Source organism: Galeopterus variegatus, unplaced genomic scaffold (genome assembly GCF_000696425.1).
Source record: "Galeopterus variegatus unplaced genomic scaffold, G_variegatus-3.0.2 Scaffold5407, whole genome shotgun sequence".
In the NCBI taxonomy this organism is placed as follows: Eukaryota; Metazoa; Chordata; class Mammalia; order Dermoptera; family Cynocephalidae; genus Galeopterus; species Galeopterus variegatus.
Window position 1 is genome coordinate 46,046 of NW_007731518.1, and position 16,020 is coordinate 62,065.

Genomic DNA, 16,020 nt, shown 5'->3' on the forward strand with positions numbered 1-16,020 from the left:
GTGCCGGGAGGGGACGCGGCGTGCACGGGCCGGACGGGGCTGGGGGATTCCGAGAGGGGCTGGTTGGGTGCCTCCGGGTCCGGCGGGGGCTGCAGCCGGACGCGCTGCTCGCACTGGGTGCGCTGTAGGGGGCCTCGGGCGTGTTTGGGGGCGCGGGTGGGGTGCACAGCAGCTGCTGGGCGGGTGTGTGCGGGGGTCCCGGGGACAGGCAGGACTGGAGCGCCCTTCCCCACCCTCCCCTCAGGAAAAGCCAGCGTGAGTGAGTCTGAACCGGGAAGGCTCGCTCGCTCTCTTAGGCGGAGGTGCGGGTCCAGGCTGCGGCCGGCTGGCGTGTCTGAGTGCCTGGGTGCCCTGGCGTCCTACTCCTTGAGGTTAGGGCCTTTCAGATTTCACAGCTCAGGTCTCTCTCCTGGATGTGGGTCTTAAATTCTGCCCCCACCCCCACACTTTGGAATTCAGCCCCCCCAGAGCTGCACAGCCAGGGCAGTGATACTTTTAGCTGGGCACTCAAGACCGTAAGGATTTCTCAGCACATCTCTAAGATAATTCATAAAGGATTCTTACTGTGCGTATTGGCACCTCCTTTTTGCCACACTGGTGTTCTCCGCTTCTTCAGGAAGGATCTCAGGTTTGCTTGCATATCCACAGGCCCTGCGTTGGAGAAACATACAGTCTAAACCTGACTACCCAAGGGAGTCAGCAGTAGCTTGGTTGCAGTTTTAAGAACTTCCACTCAGGGACAAGGATGGGATAGCATGTAAATCACAGTGTTTTTGTTTTATTTTCAGCAAGTGTTGACTTGTCTTAGATTTCTAGTTTCAGGAAAGCTAAGTGGACTTTTTTGGGTTACATTGATCATCGAGAATTTAGGTGATGGGGAAGTGGATTATGTGTAAAATAGTAACCCTAACCCTTCAAGAGTTGGATCATTGGACACTTGGGAAAATGTCAGAGTCATGTTCTGGTACTTCCCCACTCCACAGAAATTAAAAGTTATATTGAGTAAAATAAATGTATACATATATGTATATGGCATCGACCTTGCTGCCATGGTACCCAGGGCATGTGCCTTGACAGTGACTTAAGGGGATTTTAAATGCAGTATCAGACTTGTAGATTCCTTTTATGGAATCATTTATTGATGGTGGTTACAGGCTGTGGGCAAGATTCAGTGCTCGTGGGCATTTGACTAACCTGAATTAATATAATTGATTTATATGTGATGTGTACCTGTGTGTATACTAAACGCTTGGTGTGCGTCCCTGTGGGAGCCCAGAGATTTCTGGAATTGTAGTGTGTTTCAACGACGTCAGTAATTTGTAGAGGTCTTCATGTGCTTCCAGGGACACCAGAGTTCCTCTGTCTGTTGACAGGCAAAAATAGATGTGAATTATAAGAAAATTTTCTTCTGGGCTCTGAAAAATAGTGTAAAATGATCAGGGTGGACTTGGTTCACACATGAATTAGAATGTTAGCATTAATAGATAACTGCAGTTTCGTAATCAAGGGCTAGATCTTGAATTTGCTGCTGTTTCTATAGCTCAGTAGCTCAGCATTTGTAAAGAGCTCATGTTTTGCATCTGTGACAAGTGTCTTTCTCCTTTATGTCAATGAATTAAGTATTTATTGGTGTCTGTTTGTTGCAAGACCTTGTACTAGGTGCTGTGGTCCTGCTGCTACAAATAATTTACATGGAAGACATAAGCACCTTATTAGAAAGTGAAGGTGACTTGTAATTAGCCTCCATTTGAACACACTGTCTGGTTTGTTACTTTTCAGTTTCCAGTAACTTGGTTCTTTGTCAAGGCTAGTGAACTGCAGAGTAACTATAAGGGAAGGCTCAGGTGGTCAGGGTGCAGGCCGTCTTGCCTGTGATGGTGTCCTGGACAAGAGGACATTCGACAACTGTGAGCTGGTGTGGAGCTGCAGACACCCCAGGTGCTTACCCCATGCAGATGGGGCTCGAAGACAGTGACTCAGTTGAGTGGTCTCTGAACAGTGGGATGCCACAGCCCGGGGGGCCTTGACCTTCAGATACAGGCTATTCCTGCTGAGGCTGAGATGACAGCCTACCCAGTAGTTTTCATAGAAAGTCATTAGCTGCAGAAATGTCATTTGGGACATCTAATGTGACCCATCCTCCGTGTATGGATGCTTCTTCTAGCCATCAGCAGTTGTTGACATGAAGTGTGTGTGTTGTGAGAATGTGGGGACCAGTCACACGTAGGCCAGGGGCGAGCCGTGTGGAGCGGTGGCTGTAGGTTCCAGGCTGTAGGGTTTCATTCTGCACTCACTGGCTTGTTGGGTGCTCCAGGTGTTTGAACCCGCCATGCTTCTGTAGAGCCCTCTCTTGGCCCACCTTTAGCTGGGACCATTTACATCATGGTAGGCTGTGCCAGTCACCGCTTTGGCTAGCCCTTTGGTTGAGAGGCATAGCTAGAGCTTGTGGGCTCATGGGCTCCTGTGGATGTGGTGGAAAGGACCAGAGACCATGGCAGAGGGCTCTGTCTGTGCCCTGACCCAGGGCTTCTCTTCTGCACATCCCGTGCGTGCTTTAGTAGCAGCAGCAGCAGCAAGATCAGTAAATCCTCCAGCCTCTAAAATGATGGGTGGTTTGGTTTTCAACTTGTGGATACTATATGCTTCCTTAGCTAAAAAATATAATCGCATTTGGATTTCATTTTTTCTATACCTTCTCTTTTCCTTAAAGTACCCAATTACCACTTGCTATCCGAAGGACACTTTCCTTGTAAGAGAGGTTTTAACAGTCACGTAAAGTTTTTGGACAGAAGTGTTTTTAAGATCGTCTGCATTGACGATGTCAGAACACATATGGGTTGTGTCCTTTGATCGCTTGGTCGATGCTGCTGAAGGTGATCTATGATGAACTGCTCTTATAGGTGTATGTGTTGAGAGTTGGAGGAACACCTTGCTGTGTGTTTACTCCTGGCGTGATGCAAGCAGAAAACACCACGGCCACGGGCCTGGAGAATGCGGACTCAGAAGATGCCCACCTGCCCTAGAGTCTGTAATGTGCCTTCTTTCCTTTCTCTGCTTATCGCTGGGGCAGATGGAGTGATTATCCTCGTCTTACGTGTGAGGGACCAACTCTCACCCAGGTTTATACAAGTGGTCAGGACTAGAATCACCTTTCCTTCTTCCAGCCTTCCTACCTTCCTGGTCACTCAGTGCTGCTGGGACTTTCTTTTTTTTTGGTGGCTGGCCAGAACAGGGATCGAACCCTGGACCTTGGTGTTGTCAGCACCAAGCTCTAACCAGCTGAGCTAACTGGCCAGCCCCCTGGTCACTCAGCTCTTTAGACAAAGATGGGAGGTCTGCAGGCTGCCAGTCTCTCTGTGGTGTTCTCTGTGTTCTGGGCATTCACTTCTTAGCGTGAGAGGCATTCCCGTAGTTATAAAAGTTTCCAGAAATTGTTTTAATGTGGAGCAAACCTTGTGGCCAAAACATATCTCGACTAAAAATTTAAGCTGAATTCCTGGCTGAGTGAGAGTGGGAGGGCGTCATGGCGAGTCTTGTCTTGAGAGAACCTCTGTGGTCGTGTTTCCATGGACCCACCTTTCCTAATCCTTGTCCTCTTAATGGTTTCAACAGGACAGATTGATTCACTTTGGAGCTGTAAGTACTGATGTATTAGGGTGCAGCGCTCATTGTTCATTGACGCACAGAGTCCCAAAATGAATGTCCAAGAGCAGGGTTTCCCCTTGGACCTTGGAGCAAGTTTCACCGAAGATGCCCCCCGACCCCCAGTGCCTGGCGAGGAGGGAGAACTGGTGTCCACAGACCCGAGGCCCGTCAGCCACAGTTTCTGCTCTGGGAAAGTTGCCAGCATCAAAGGTGAGACCTCGACAGCCACTCCAAGGCGCTCAGATCTGGACCTGGGGTATGAGCCTGAGGGCAGCGCCTCACCCACCCCACCGTACTTGAAGTGGGCCGAGTCACTGCACTCCTTACTGGACGATCAAGATGGGATCAGCTTGTTCAGGACTTTCCTGAAGCAGGAGGGTTGTGCCGACCTGCTAGACTTTTGGTTTGCCTGCAGTGGCTTTAGGAAGCTAGAGCCCTGTGACTCGAACGAGGAGAAGAGGCTGAAGCTGGCGAGAGCCATCTACCGAAAGTACATCCTTGATAACAACGGCATTGTGTCCAGGCAAACCAAGCCAGCCACCAAGAGCTTCATAAAGGACTGCATCATGAAGCAGCAGATCGATCCCGCCATGTTCGACCAGGCCCAGACAGAAATCCAGTCCACCATGGAGGAGAACACCTACCCCTCCTTCCTCAAGTCTGATATTTATTTGGAATATACGAGGACTGGCTCCGAGAGCCCGAAGGTCTGTAGTGACCAGAGCTCTGGGTCAGGGACAGGGAAGGGCATATCTGGATACCTGCCCACTCTGAACGAAGATGAGGAGTGGAAGTGTGGCCAAGACGCAGATGAGGACGATGGCAGAGACACTGCCCCCCCCAGCAGGCTCACGCAGAAACTGCTTCTGGAGACCGCCGCCCCGAGGGCCTCCTGCAGCAGACGGTACAGCGAAGGCAGAGAGTTCAGGTGAGTCCTGCACGAGGTGTCCATTTCTGCACTCACCTCCGAGATCTGGAGAGTGTGCGAGGGAGAGGTGTTGGTAGTGAGTGGTCTTGTCTGTTGACCCCATGCTGTTGTGGTTAAACTATAGTCTAATCTCTTATTCATGACACCTTCTCATATGTCATTAGGTATTTTTTGTGTTCGTGATGTTGAGAATATTTTGATCAAGAACGGACTAATATAGATGGCTTTGTAAGTCATTAGGAGCATTGGAGTTCTTAGAAGTCATAATGACATTTAAACTTTACCCTTTACCAGTAAAATTTGTATCCTCTTGCAGAGAAGATGGATTTCCCTGGCAAACATCATCCTTTGGGCATGATAAAGGGAGGAGTGGACCTTTAAATGCATCGATACTTAGAGCATTCTTGATTATTTATTGCTTTTTATAACAGTCTTCTAAGACTCTTCCTAGAGGATGACAAATAGTGATGAGGGAGTTTCTATCTGGTGGATTGTCAGAGTACTTTGAAAACTTCCTGTGGCTGTGGTTGGAGTTCCAGGATTGGAATTTTATTTCCTGCCAACAAAATGTGGTAGTGCCGTTGTGTAGAGTCAGTCCACAGCAGCCCGGGTGCTCTGAGACTGTACTGTGCGTGTGTGTGACTGTGTGTGTGTGTACGCATGGGCTTGGGAAGGGGTGGAGTGGTGCCATCAAGTTGTCACAGCTTTACAGCCTGTTTCTTTATTCTTTTTTTTCGTAATCCCTTCATGGTCACTGGGGATGTGCTTGGTTTGCGGGTTGGCACCTGTCACTCTTGGAGTGCTTGTGTTTCCCGCTTGTCTCCCCGGAGCTGGTGGCTGGAGGCTCCCACCTTTGAGACTTCGAAGTCTGGAATTCATGTGACCCCTGCTGATTTAATCAAGAGTCTGAAAACACATCCTGAAGTGCCGGGACTCTCCTGTGGAGTTACTAAAAACCCTGATCAGTTCTTCAGACTTACTGTGAGAGAAATTGCCTAAACATAGGATTAAACATTTTAAGGTTTAAACTCCTTTTAGTTTAGGTGATATGGTTCGAGGTGAACTGTTAGAGGTCAATTTTTTAGTTCCTTTTGCTTATTGTCTTTAGCCAACTGCTATTTATTTAGAAAAGCTTTTTAGGACAGGATAAGCCTTAAAATTATCCTAAGTAAGGCTAACACTAATTTGCGAAACTGACAGTTTCTAAGCAGAACCTGAAAGTTTTCATATTCGATTAGAAACATTTTTGAGATGGAACTTCATTTGAGGGCTGGTCTACAAGGAAAGAAAATTGAGCTCAATTCTGATGTTTAATTTTAAAAACTCCTGCGTGCCGCCCCTGACCTGGCCAGCCCGTTTTTCAGTTATGGGTCACAAGCAGCAACTCTGCTTTCCCTCTCTTTGGCTTGCTCTGTTTGAAGTAAGCAACCTGTGCTGTAAGGTTCATGAAGTATATTAGCTTGTCCTGTCTCACTGCATGTAAGCTGGCAGGACTGGCACATTTTGGTTTTACCTTCCTGTTGTGGAGCTGCTGGTGGCAGAGGGACCCTGGAGTTCAGGGGTCCCATCTGCAGTCGAGTACTTTCCCACCCGAGGTTGCCTGTGGTAGTTTTGTGGTTTGAAGACCTCTGGTGTCAGGGTCATTGTTTGCTAGCACCGACAGGGTATGGAGTCCAGCACATCCGTTCTCTCTCTGGCATTCTGATTGGCATGCCACGGTGTGCAGTTCGGAGGCCCTCAGCTGGAAGTAGCAAAAAATCCAGCCCACCTGGGCCTGGACAGTGAAGGGGTATGGTTTGATCAGGACTCCAGCCCCTTTCTTTATGCTTTGCTTTCCCAGTGACCAGCTGTTGGCTGCCTTGTGTTGGAAGTGGCTGCCGCAGGAATGTAGGCTCTGGGCTTATTGACAGATACTTCCCCAGTGCTGAAGGAAGGTGCTGTGTTTGCTCTGAGTTGGGGGGTACACTCTGTGCTGTGCCCATCCCAGAGTGATTATTATGCAGGGACCTGAGGCTGTGCTGTTGGGCCTAAATCAGTTAGGGTCACACTGGAAGGAAAGTGGGGTATCCCACCCAGACAGCAGGGTGGCTCTGCAGTGGGAGAAGACTGGGGTTCGTGGGAAGGGGCACGGGTGAGTGGGTGCTGACCTAGCGAACATCTGCAAGGAGAAGGAGGAGCTGGAGCTTAGATCTCGTTTGTTGGGTCTGCATTTACTTTGGACAGCAGGTGAATTGTCTGATGTTGAATTTGCATGGAGGTCTGTGTCAGGAGGGCCATCTAGGGTGGGACGACCCCGAAGGACTCCAAGCCCTGGCTGCCCGTTCTGTGGACAGCTCTGCTTCGCGTTCGCGGTATCCTCTGTTGTCACTGAGTGAGCTTCTGTGCCCCTGTGCCGGGTGCTGTGCTTGTCCCAACAGGAGGCCTGAGTGCTGGTCCTCGTTTGTTTGCTCAAGTGTGGTGGTTTTTCACGTGGCTGACTTGAGTCTTGTGATAGATCTTCATCAAAACCGAGAAGACAGTGGCACTCCTGGCGTTTCTCCACATTCGTCCTACTCTCCTGTGGCCATTCTGGCCCCTGAGCTGAGGGGTCGCAGAAAGCCTCCTTGGCTCCGTTCTTTGCCTTCTGTGTGAAGACGTTTTGGGTATTTATTCCCCATTGTCAGTGGAACTTTGAACATGACTTTGGTTGGTTCACATCCACCATTTTAATTAGTGTGAATTAGCAGGCTCCAGCTATTTACTGAGCAGTTTGGCAGTAGGGCCCAGGGACTGTCACACGCTAGCTGGCAGGCTCAGGCTCTGCTCCCTCAGAAGGTTGGCATGGCCCCTAGCTGCCATCCAGGGCTGGGTTCATGCTCCCTGCAGGTCTGCGGCTGCCTCTGCTGGCGTCACAGATGCTCCCATTTCTGCTTACTGTCCTTACCTTCCTCATTAACTGAGCATTTCCTGAGGACAGGGTCTTTCTAGGGCCAGCCCAGTGAGGTGCTCCTAGTCAGGGCTGGTCACATGGCCCTGGCCAGAGTGGACCACGATGTCATTCACAGCAGGAGCAACATGGCACCTTGGCTTGGGCTCCTGGAACACAGAGCTTAACCTCTGGAGGACAGGTGGTCTCAGGGCTTCCTGAGGCACTGCCCTACCATTTGTTAGTTTATTGACTGCATTTCTGGTGATGGCTTAAAAGTTCAAGAGAAGAGCTTGTGAGGAGAGGAAGCGCCCACAGTGTGCACAGACTTATTTGGAAGCCTGATTTGAGGTTTCTGAGTTGGGTGGAGTTGAGGTGGAGGCTCTAGAGAAGGGAGCCTGGCTGCAGGGGGAGCTGCACATGAGCAGGGGGGGCCCACCCTGCCTGCACTTGAAGAGGGCGGGGGTTAGGCACAGTCTCAGACAGACTCATCTTGTTAGTGTCCAGCCTGTTTCTTTTGACCTCTGGCACCTTCTCTTTATGGCCGTCTGTGATGAGGGGGAGCTCATCTTTAAAGTCCATCTGCAGCCTCTTTTCCTGCGGCTCTGACTGCAGTTACTCTGGTTTGGGGGCGTGAGGCTGAGTGAGAGTGTGTGGCCCTGCTGCCGTCCCTGCTGTCTTCCAGATGTGTGTCTGGTTCAACTCATGAATTCTTTTATCCAAACAGACCCCAGATCTAGGCGACTGGAGACATTTTCCAACAGAGCCTTAGTATGCAGCTGTGGGGTTCTCCCTCAGCTTGGTGGCTGGACTTGCTCTGGCCCTTCTAGAAGCTCATGCTTCTCCCCAGCAGGTTGTAGGTGAAGTGGGTTGGGCGAGGGCCCACTGCACCTGCCAGCAAGAGGCGTCTGTGCAGTGCCGCTGGCTGGTGAGTAGATGACCTCTCTGCCCTGGTGTGTGGCTTTCTCAGTCTCTCTGGGATATACACTTTCCAGATTTGATCCACATTCAAAAAGAAATGTTTTTTGTTTGTGAATGTTCAAGGAAAACTTGAAAAATTAGTCCTGAACTAACTGAATGGAAGACCCACGTTTTCCACCTGACCTGTTATTGTGGACTCTGAGAACATGTGTGTTGCTGGTTGAACTTAAGAACTCTTGTGGGATGGCTTACTAGGAGGTGTCTTGTGGGGTCGGCCTCCTGTTAGCTGTGTGATGGGGGAAGTTGCTACACCTCTTTGTGTGTCTCTGTAAAATGGGGACCGGGAAGTAAGGACATGCCAGAGGAGGTGGTCGTGGTGATTCCATGAGACAATGCCTAGGGGGTGCGTGGACCCCGGTGCCTGCACAGCAGACGTGTGGTAGATGGCAGCTCTTCCTTTGCCTCTTCATTGCCATCATTATTACCTGGATTTAGTGGCCCACTGGATGTTAGTAACATTCACATCTGGGTTACAGGCGGTCGCAGAGATAAAGTAGTGAACTACACATTCGGATTTTCATCATCATATCTCCTTAGAGTGAAGCAGATGGAATCCCCACCCCACACTCGCTCCTCTTCCAATCCTTCGTATCTCAGAAGTGGCACCACCACCAGGTCAGCCCAAACCACCCGTCCCTCACCTCACTCCCCGGCAGCCTTGCCCACCCACCTGGGTCTCTGCCTATAGCGCCAGAGGGGTCTTTTATAGATGTCTTCCCTTCCTCCTGCAGCTCCAGCAGTGAGGCCCTCGCTTCTCAGCACTCTGCACGGCCGTGGTGGGCTGCATGAGCATGTGCATAGACCTGTCAGCGGGGTAGGGCTGCGAGAGTGTTCTTCTCTGCTTTCTTTAGTCATGTAAAACTTAATTGTCTTTGACAGGTTTCAACAAAGTCCCTGACAGTATCTGTCGTTAACTATCAGACTGAATAATTCTGGAACAGAGGGGTCCCTTCGCCTGGGCTGCCCTCCGTCCGGAGCTGCGGGAGGTGCTGGCGGCTGTTTTGGGGGGCTTGGGGAGGGCAGTGCTTGCCGGCGGCCGATGTGCATGCACTGCTGATTGGGCTGTGGACCGTGCCGCCCATGGTGCTAATCTTCAGCCAATGTCAGCAGGGCCTGGGGCTGTTGTGTGTCTCAGTGTGGGTCAGCGTGTCCTTTCTTGGAGCTGAGCCATACCCGCTGGTCAGCTGCCCGGTGACCACCATCCTCAGGGTTGCGCGCCAGGCCACGTCACACAGATTGGAATTTCATTCACGCTCGCTGGTCCTGCTAATCTAGAATCCTGACTTCACTTACGCAGTTTGCCCTGCAGTTACTAGAAACGTGGGATTTGGCTGGGTGCTGGCAGTTCGGTGTGGAGGTGATGGCAGCCCAGCATGTCTTTCTTCAGTCTGCGTCCAGTCTGGGGCTGCATGCCTTTGTCACGTCAGTGAGAATGCACTGTTTTGTAAGCACCCTGGGTCCTTGCAGAGCCCATCAATTCCAAAAAGTATTTGACCTGAGGAAAAACTCAGTAAGTCTCTTTGGTCCCTTTCCAAGACAAAATAAGTGCAGCTTATTTACTGGCGAGCTTCTTCCCGAGAGCCAGGCCCTGTGCACACGAGGGGCTGAGCTTCTGTCTCCTCCTGTAGGGACCCCAGCCAGAGCTGGGCACGCGCTGCGCCGATTGCAGCCTTGGGCCACGAGCCTCCGCTGTGACCCATTGGAACTTCTTGTGGCAGCTGGGCTCAGCTCTGTTGTTTGGGGTAAGCCCTGTGCTGTGCGTCTTGGTGGCGGGGTGGATGCCATCCTTAGCCCCCGAGCAGCAGGGTCCCCACTGCTTGTCCTGGGCCCTGTGTTCCTTGAGCCCTTCGAGGTTATTTAAATGCCTATTTTTTTTGGTATTGACTCATTCTGGATTTTACTCATTTCAGTCTGTAGGGCCAGTGTCTTCTCTTGAGCAAATATTTAAAATAATCATAAAGAATGCTGCTTGCAGCCTAGCTTGTAATAGCTAACAATTAGAATAACTTGAATGCCCAGTAGCAGGATTGGTCACACAGGGATTTTTTCTGTATGGTTGAGTACATAGGCTTTTTATTTTCTTCCTTCTGTTTTTCTACATTTTCCAAATTCCTATAACGACGTGTTTTTTTGATTAGAAAGTATGTTATTAAAAGATACTGGCTTTACTGAAAACTGAATTATATGCAGCTTTTCAATAGCATATTTTTCCCTTTAACAAGGATGGATGTAAATGTTTCCTTTTTTTTTTTTTTTTTTTTTTTGAACGGCCGCACGGGGTCGGCCCAAATGTTTCCTTTTAATATGATCTTAGATCTTACTGTTTGCAATAGTACACCAGTATTCTGAAATAATTTTTATCGGAAAACATGCAGATAAGGAACATTTTAAAGAATCCCAAGAGGCTAATAACTACATCTAGTAATTGTGTCTTCCCCCAGCCTTTCCAGTGTGGCCACGTCCAACTGTTCCACCCTGTTGTACTAGTCAGCTCAGGTTACCATGAGAAAGTTCAACACAGACATCCATTTCTCAGGTTCTGGAGGCTAGAAGTCCAAGACCAAGGCGCTGGTAAGATTGGTGTCATCCTGAGGTCCCTGCTCTTGGCTTGTAGACTGTGCACTCCTGTGGCCTTTCCGCAGTGCCTGTGCATGCGAGCAGAGCTGAGCCGGGCCCACCCTTGTGATCTCACATAACCTTAATTACTTTCTCACTGCAAACACACCGGTCCTAGGGCTTCCACGTGTGACTTGAGGGACACCGAGTGTCTGAGTGATGTGCTCGTGCTGCCCCTTTGGGAGCCTCTGCAACGTCCTCTCACCTCCACCACCATCTTACTTCACTCTGCGCAGCGGGGCTGGTGAGGCCGAGAACTTCCTCTCTTGTACACTGTGTGTGTGCGCGCGCGCGTGTGTGTGTGTTAGTAATTGCTGCGTTTTTTTGGTTTGGGTGGGTATTTGACTTTTTGACATAAATCTTTGTCAGCTGTATGAGGTGCCTGCAAATGTACTTCTCCACACTATAAAACCTGTCTGATAAAGTATTTTTTCCCGGGGTGCACATCTCCTAGAGCCTTCCGTATTCCCACATGTAGTTGAAGTGGTTCCTCTTCAGGCGTCTTGTGTTGCTGATCTTATGTGCTGATGCTGAAGGTCCTTGAGATAGAGAGACCACTGGGTTGAGAATTAGGTTGGGTGGCATCCCCCTCAGAAATCTGGAGGGACTGCTGCACCACCAGCTGTCTGCTGGAGTTGTGCTGAAAGGCTTGGCCCGTTCTGTTTATACTCTGTGGGTGTGACTTTTTCCCTCTCTCTGGATGTTTTTTGCATGTTTTCTTTATCAACAGTGTTTTTCATGACACTCTGGGGCTTTTTTCTTTCATTGTGCTGAAGGAACTTGTCCTTCAGTTCTGGGATTTTTTTAATGCAATTTCTTTGATAATTTGTTCAGTCGTCACTGTTTTCTCATTTTAGAACTCCTATTGTTTAGAGGTTGGACCATCTGGAGTGATCCTTTACATTTTAAATCTTTCCTTCACCCATTTTCCGTTTCTTTTTTGTTGTACTTTCAGATCTATTACATTTTTTCTTGCCCTTGTTTTCTGAATACACACTCTTAAAAAAAAATCTTTTTTTTTTTTTTGTTTATGGGTCAACATTTTGAAGTCTCTCTGAAGATGTTAATGGTAATTTCTCAATTGATATTTTGTCCTACTTTCTGCATCGTACAATATTTGTCTCCTCTGCATTCCTTCTGTGGGTTTTGGTTTCTGTCTTCCTCACTTGAGATTTTACCCGAAGGATGATCCTTGGCTGTTCCCTCTTATTCAAACTGAGGACACTGTGTGAGTGCTGTGTGTGGGAGGGCCTTTTCCCTTGGCGTGCTTGGAGTGCTCGGGCTGCCACTGATACAGATGTCAGCAGCTGTAGGTCTCTTCTTGGGGTGATTTGCTTCCCCTGTGAGGATGCTGCAGTCTCCTGGTTCTCCTGATTCTCCTGATTCTCCTGATTTTGGGGGTTCTGGAGCTGAGTGGCTGGAGGAGTCTGGACTTACAGCTCAGTGTGCAGGCTTTGGCCTCATCTTTGTTTTCAGTCCTGATCCCCACCCTGTCTCCCCTGTACCTGCTTTCCCTAAATCAGGAGACTTTCATGTTCATTTTTAACAGGGTTGTTTCTCCCGTCAAGGGGTTTGTGAGGCCAGGTTGTATAGGCATGCTGGGGTGGAAAGGACAGGGGCCTGGGGTCTAACCACCCCTGAATGCTGTGTAGACAATTCCTCTTTCCAGCATCATGCCCCTGCCTCTCAGAAGAGATCCGCTTTCTTTTAGTCAAGTGTACAGAAATAAGCTATGGCTTATATGTTACAATAGTGCTGCTATATCCTTTGTTCTTTCAAAGAACTATTGGATGTCGAGACTGAATTTGTTGTTCAGAATCTCCCATTATGAATGTGGATTTGTCTATTTCTTGTTTTGTTTCTGTCAGATTTTACTTTATGTGATTGTTTGTTTGTTTTTGGAAGCTGGCTAGTACGGGGATCTGAACCCTTGACCTTGGTGGCTTTATGTGTTTTGAGGCCATGGTATTATATGTATAGAAACTAAGAGTTGTTATATATTGCTTGTGGATCAACCCCTCAGTAGGGCGGCATCACTGTATTTATCTTCTTTTAAACACCAAAGTCACAACTGTGGGAAGAATTCTGTGGAGGAAGGGACATCAGGGAACATAGATAGTTAGGGAAGGACTGATGTGACAACCATAGAATGCATGACTTGGAGGTGGCGGCACTGTGAAAAGATTCCTTCTTTTTTAGTGAAAGTTAGCTTTGGGTTACCTTTGTAACCTAGTGATCACTCAGTGAATAAAACCTGTATGCACACGTGTGGTTCTCAGGAACAGCTTTGTTCTGTGTACCAGCTTTACTGTACGGGACATGGCGGGAGTGTTGGTGTGTTGGGGTAGGTGTGGGTGCTGCCTCTCATGCTTGTGAGACTCTGGGTTTTCCTTCTGGTTGGATCTTCTTGAGGACCGTTTGCTCATCTGAGAGGAAAATTCGTCCTTTTCCTGGTAGTGGACTATTCTATGACCACAGTGTTTTGGAGAACAAAGGAGACTAGAGGAAAATGGCACACACACGTCCAAGAAAAGCCGAGTCTGAAAAGGTGGGAAACGCTGTGTCTGCTGTGGGGCCCAGATACAGCTGCCCTTTTAGAAGGAGAGTTGATGGAAATACAGTCACTCCTTCATTGAGTGCCTGCTCTGTACCATCTACTCTTCCAGGAGCTAGAGATTCACCAGGGAGCAGAGCAGACTAAAATCTCTCTGTTGTACATTTTAACAGTTTTCAGATGGTGAGGGCTACTATGGAGAAATATAGGGCAGGGAAGGGCCATGCAGTTTTAACAGGAGAGGTCACAGAGGTTCTCGTTGCATTTGAGCAAAAGCCTGAAAACAGCGAGAGAGCAAACCACGTGTCTGGAGGAAGGTGATTCCAGGTAGAGGGACAGGCAAGTGGTGGAATGCAGGCAGGCAGGCATTGGGGAGAGTGGTGAGCTCGGAGCCAGGCTGCAGAGACATGACCACATCTCTTGTGGTCTCTTGTCAGTATGTCGATGGTGTTTAGAGCCATGAGCCTGGATGAGATCCCAGTGGATGTGGGTAAAAAAAGAAGAGGTCGAGTGACACTCCACTTTTGAGAGTTTGGGGGGAAGAGAAGGAAACATCGTGGATATGGAGAAGACCTGGTGGGGGGTGGGGTAGTGTCAGAAGAAGCCACAAGAAGAAAGTGTGTCAAGGATGGTCACTAACAGGTGCAGTAAGATGGGGACTGGTGGGTAACTGTTGAGTTTAGCAATGTGGAAGTTATTGGTGACCCTGAATTTTGGCGGTGGTGATTGGTAGATAGTAAAAGCATGTTTGAATGATTTCCACATTTAGCTTAAACAATTCGAAGCCCTTTGGGAAGGGATTGTCTTTGCTTTACTTGTCTTGCTTAAGATCGTGTCTTGCAGGTCTGCTCTTACTAGAAAATGCTTAACGATCTGCAGAGTCCAATGGCGGTGCACTCAAGGGTGGCATTGGCATCATCTCCGGATCTCACCTTTCATTAAGGAAGTTGCTAATTACATTGTGGGTTGTAGACACAGCAGTAGCGACCTAGCAAGGTTTTACTTTTTTAGCTTCTCACCTTCTTTGCCAAAGAAATTGGTAATTAAAAAAAAAAATCAGATAAAGTAAGAGATTTTGATTCCTTTAGTTAAGTGTACAGAAATAAGCTCTGGCTTATATGTTTCAGTAGTGCCACTCTATCTTTTTTTTTTCCCAAAGAACTATTGAATGTTGAGACTGAATTTATTGTTTATTTTATTTATTTATTTATTTGTCTTTTTTGTGACCGGTAAGGGGATCGCAACCCTTGGTGTGGTGTCGCCCACACCGCGCTCAGCCAGTGAGCGCACCGGCCATTCCTATATAGGATCTGAACCCACGGTGGGAGCACCACTGCGCTCCCAGCGCCGCACTCTCCTGAGTGCGCCACAGGCTTGGCCCAAATTTATTGTTTAAAATCTCCCATTATGAATATGAATTTGTCTATTTCTTGTTTTGTTTCTGTCAGGTTTTGCTTTATATGTTTTTGTTTGTTTGTTTGTTTTGGTAGTTGGCCAGTATGGGATCCTGGACCCTTGACCTTAGAGGCTTTGTGTGTTTTGAGGCCTTGTTATTACATGCATAGACATTTAGAGTTGTTACATATTACTTGTGGATCAACCCTTTCATTATGAAATCTCTCTTTATAACTAATGGTTCTTCTTGCTTTAAAATCCAACTTTGATATTAGTATAGCTATCCTTTCTTTTATTCGTGTTTGCATGATTTATATGTTTTCCAGTCTTTTATTTTCAACATTTTAATACTTTTATATTTAAGTTTTTTCTCCTATAAACTGGATATAGTTACTTTTTGTAAAAACTCAGATTATTGACTTTTAATTGGTGTATTTAGTTGATTTGTACTTAATGTAATTACTGATATATTTGGATTAAAATCTGTTGCCTTAGTATTTAAGTTCTATTTATCTCACCTTTTACTCCTTTCTTGCTTTCTTTTGGATAAATTATACATTTTTAAATTTTATATAAAAAATTTTGTTTTTGCTTTTTTTTTTTTTTTTTGTGACCGGTAAGGGGATCGCAACCCTTGCTTTGGTGTCACCCACACCGCGCTCAGCCAGCAAGTGCGCCGGCCATCCCTATAGGATCCGAACCCGCGGCGGGAGCGCTGCTGCGCTCCCAGTGCTGCACTCTCCCGAGTGCGCCACAGGGCTGGCCCTTGTTTTTGCTTTTGATGGCTGGCCAGTGCAGGGAATTGAAAGGATTAGTTACATATTTTTATTATTCAAATTTCCCTCTCTGTTGGCTTGTTATGCATTTATGTGTTATCTTTTTAGTGGTTACCCTAGAGATGACAACATACATCCTTTAAAAATTCTTTTAAAGGTAATTAATTTTGTGGTGGTAAGAACATTTAACATGAGATCTACCTTCTTAAAAATAGTTAAG

The 16,020-nt window shown here is 47.8% G+C and overlaps 1 protein-coding gene and 1 non-coding gene across 3 annotated transcripts in view; one reads left to right on the forward strand and one right to left on the reverse strand.

Moving 5' to 3' along the window:
- Positions 1-3,220: 3,220 nt before the first annotated feature.
- On the reverse strand, positions 3,221-3,294 carry TRNAV-GAC. Its single transcript has one exon. It is a non-coding gene; the product is annotated as a tRNA-Val (tRNA).
- A 393-nt stretch (positions 3,295-3,687) lies between these two features.
- The window catches only part of AXIN1 (axin 1), a 64,239-nt gene continuing 51,906 nt past the window's right edge, over positions 3,688-16,020 (forward strand). The window contains exon 1 of one of the 2 annotated variants that reach the window (XM_008589371.1): positions 3,688-4,573. In XM_008589371.1, coding sequence (XP_008587593.1) covers positions 3,696-4,573 — 878 coding nt within the window. In that variant the 5' untranslated portion in view covers positions 3,688-3,695. The remainder of the gene's footprint in view (positions 4,574-16,020) is intronic. The other variant, XM_008589370.1, reaches the window with a different exon arrangement.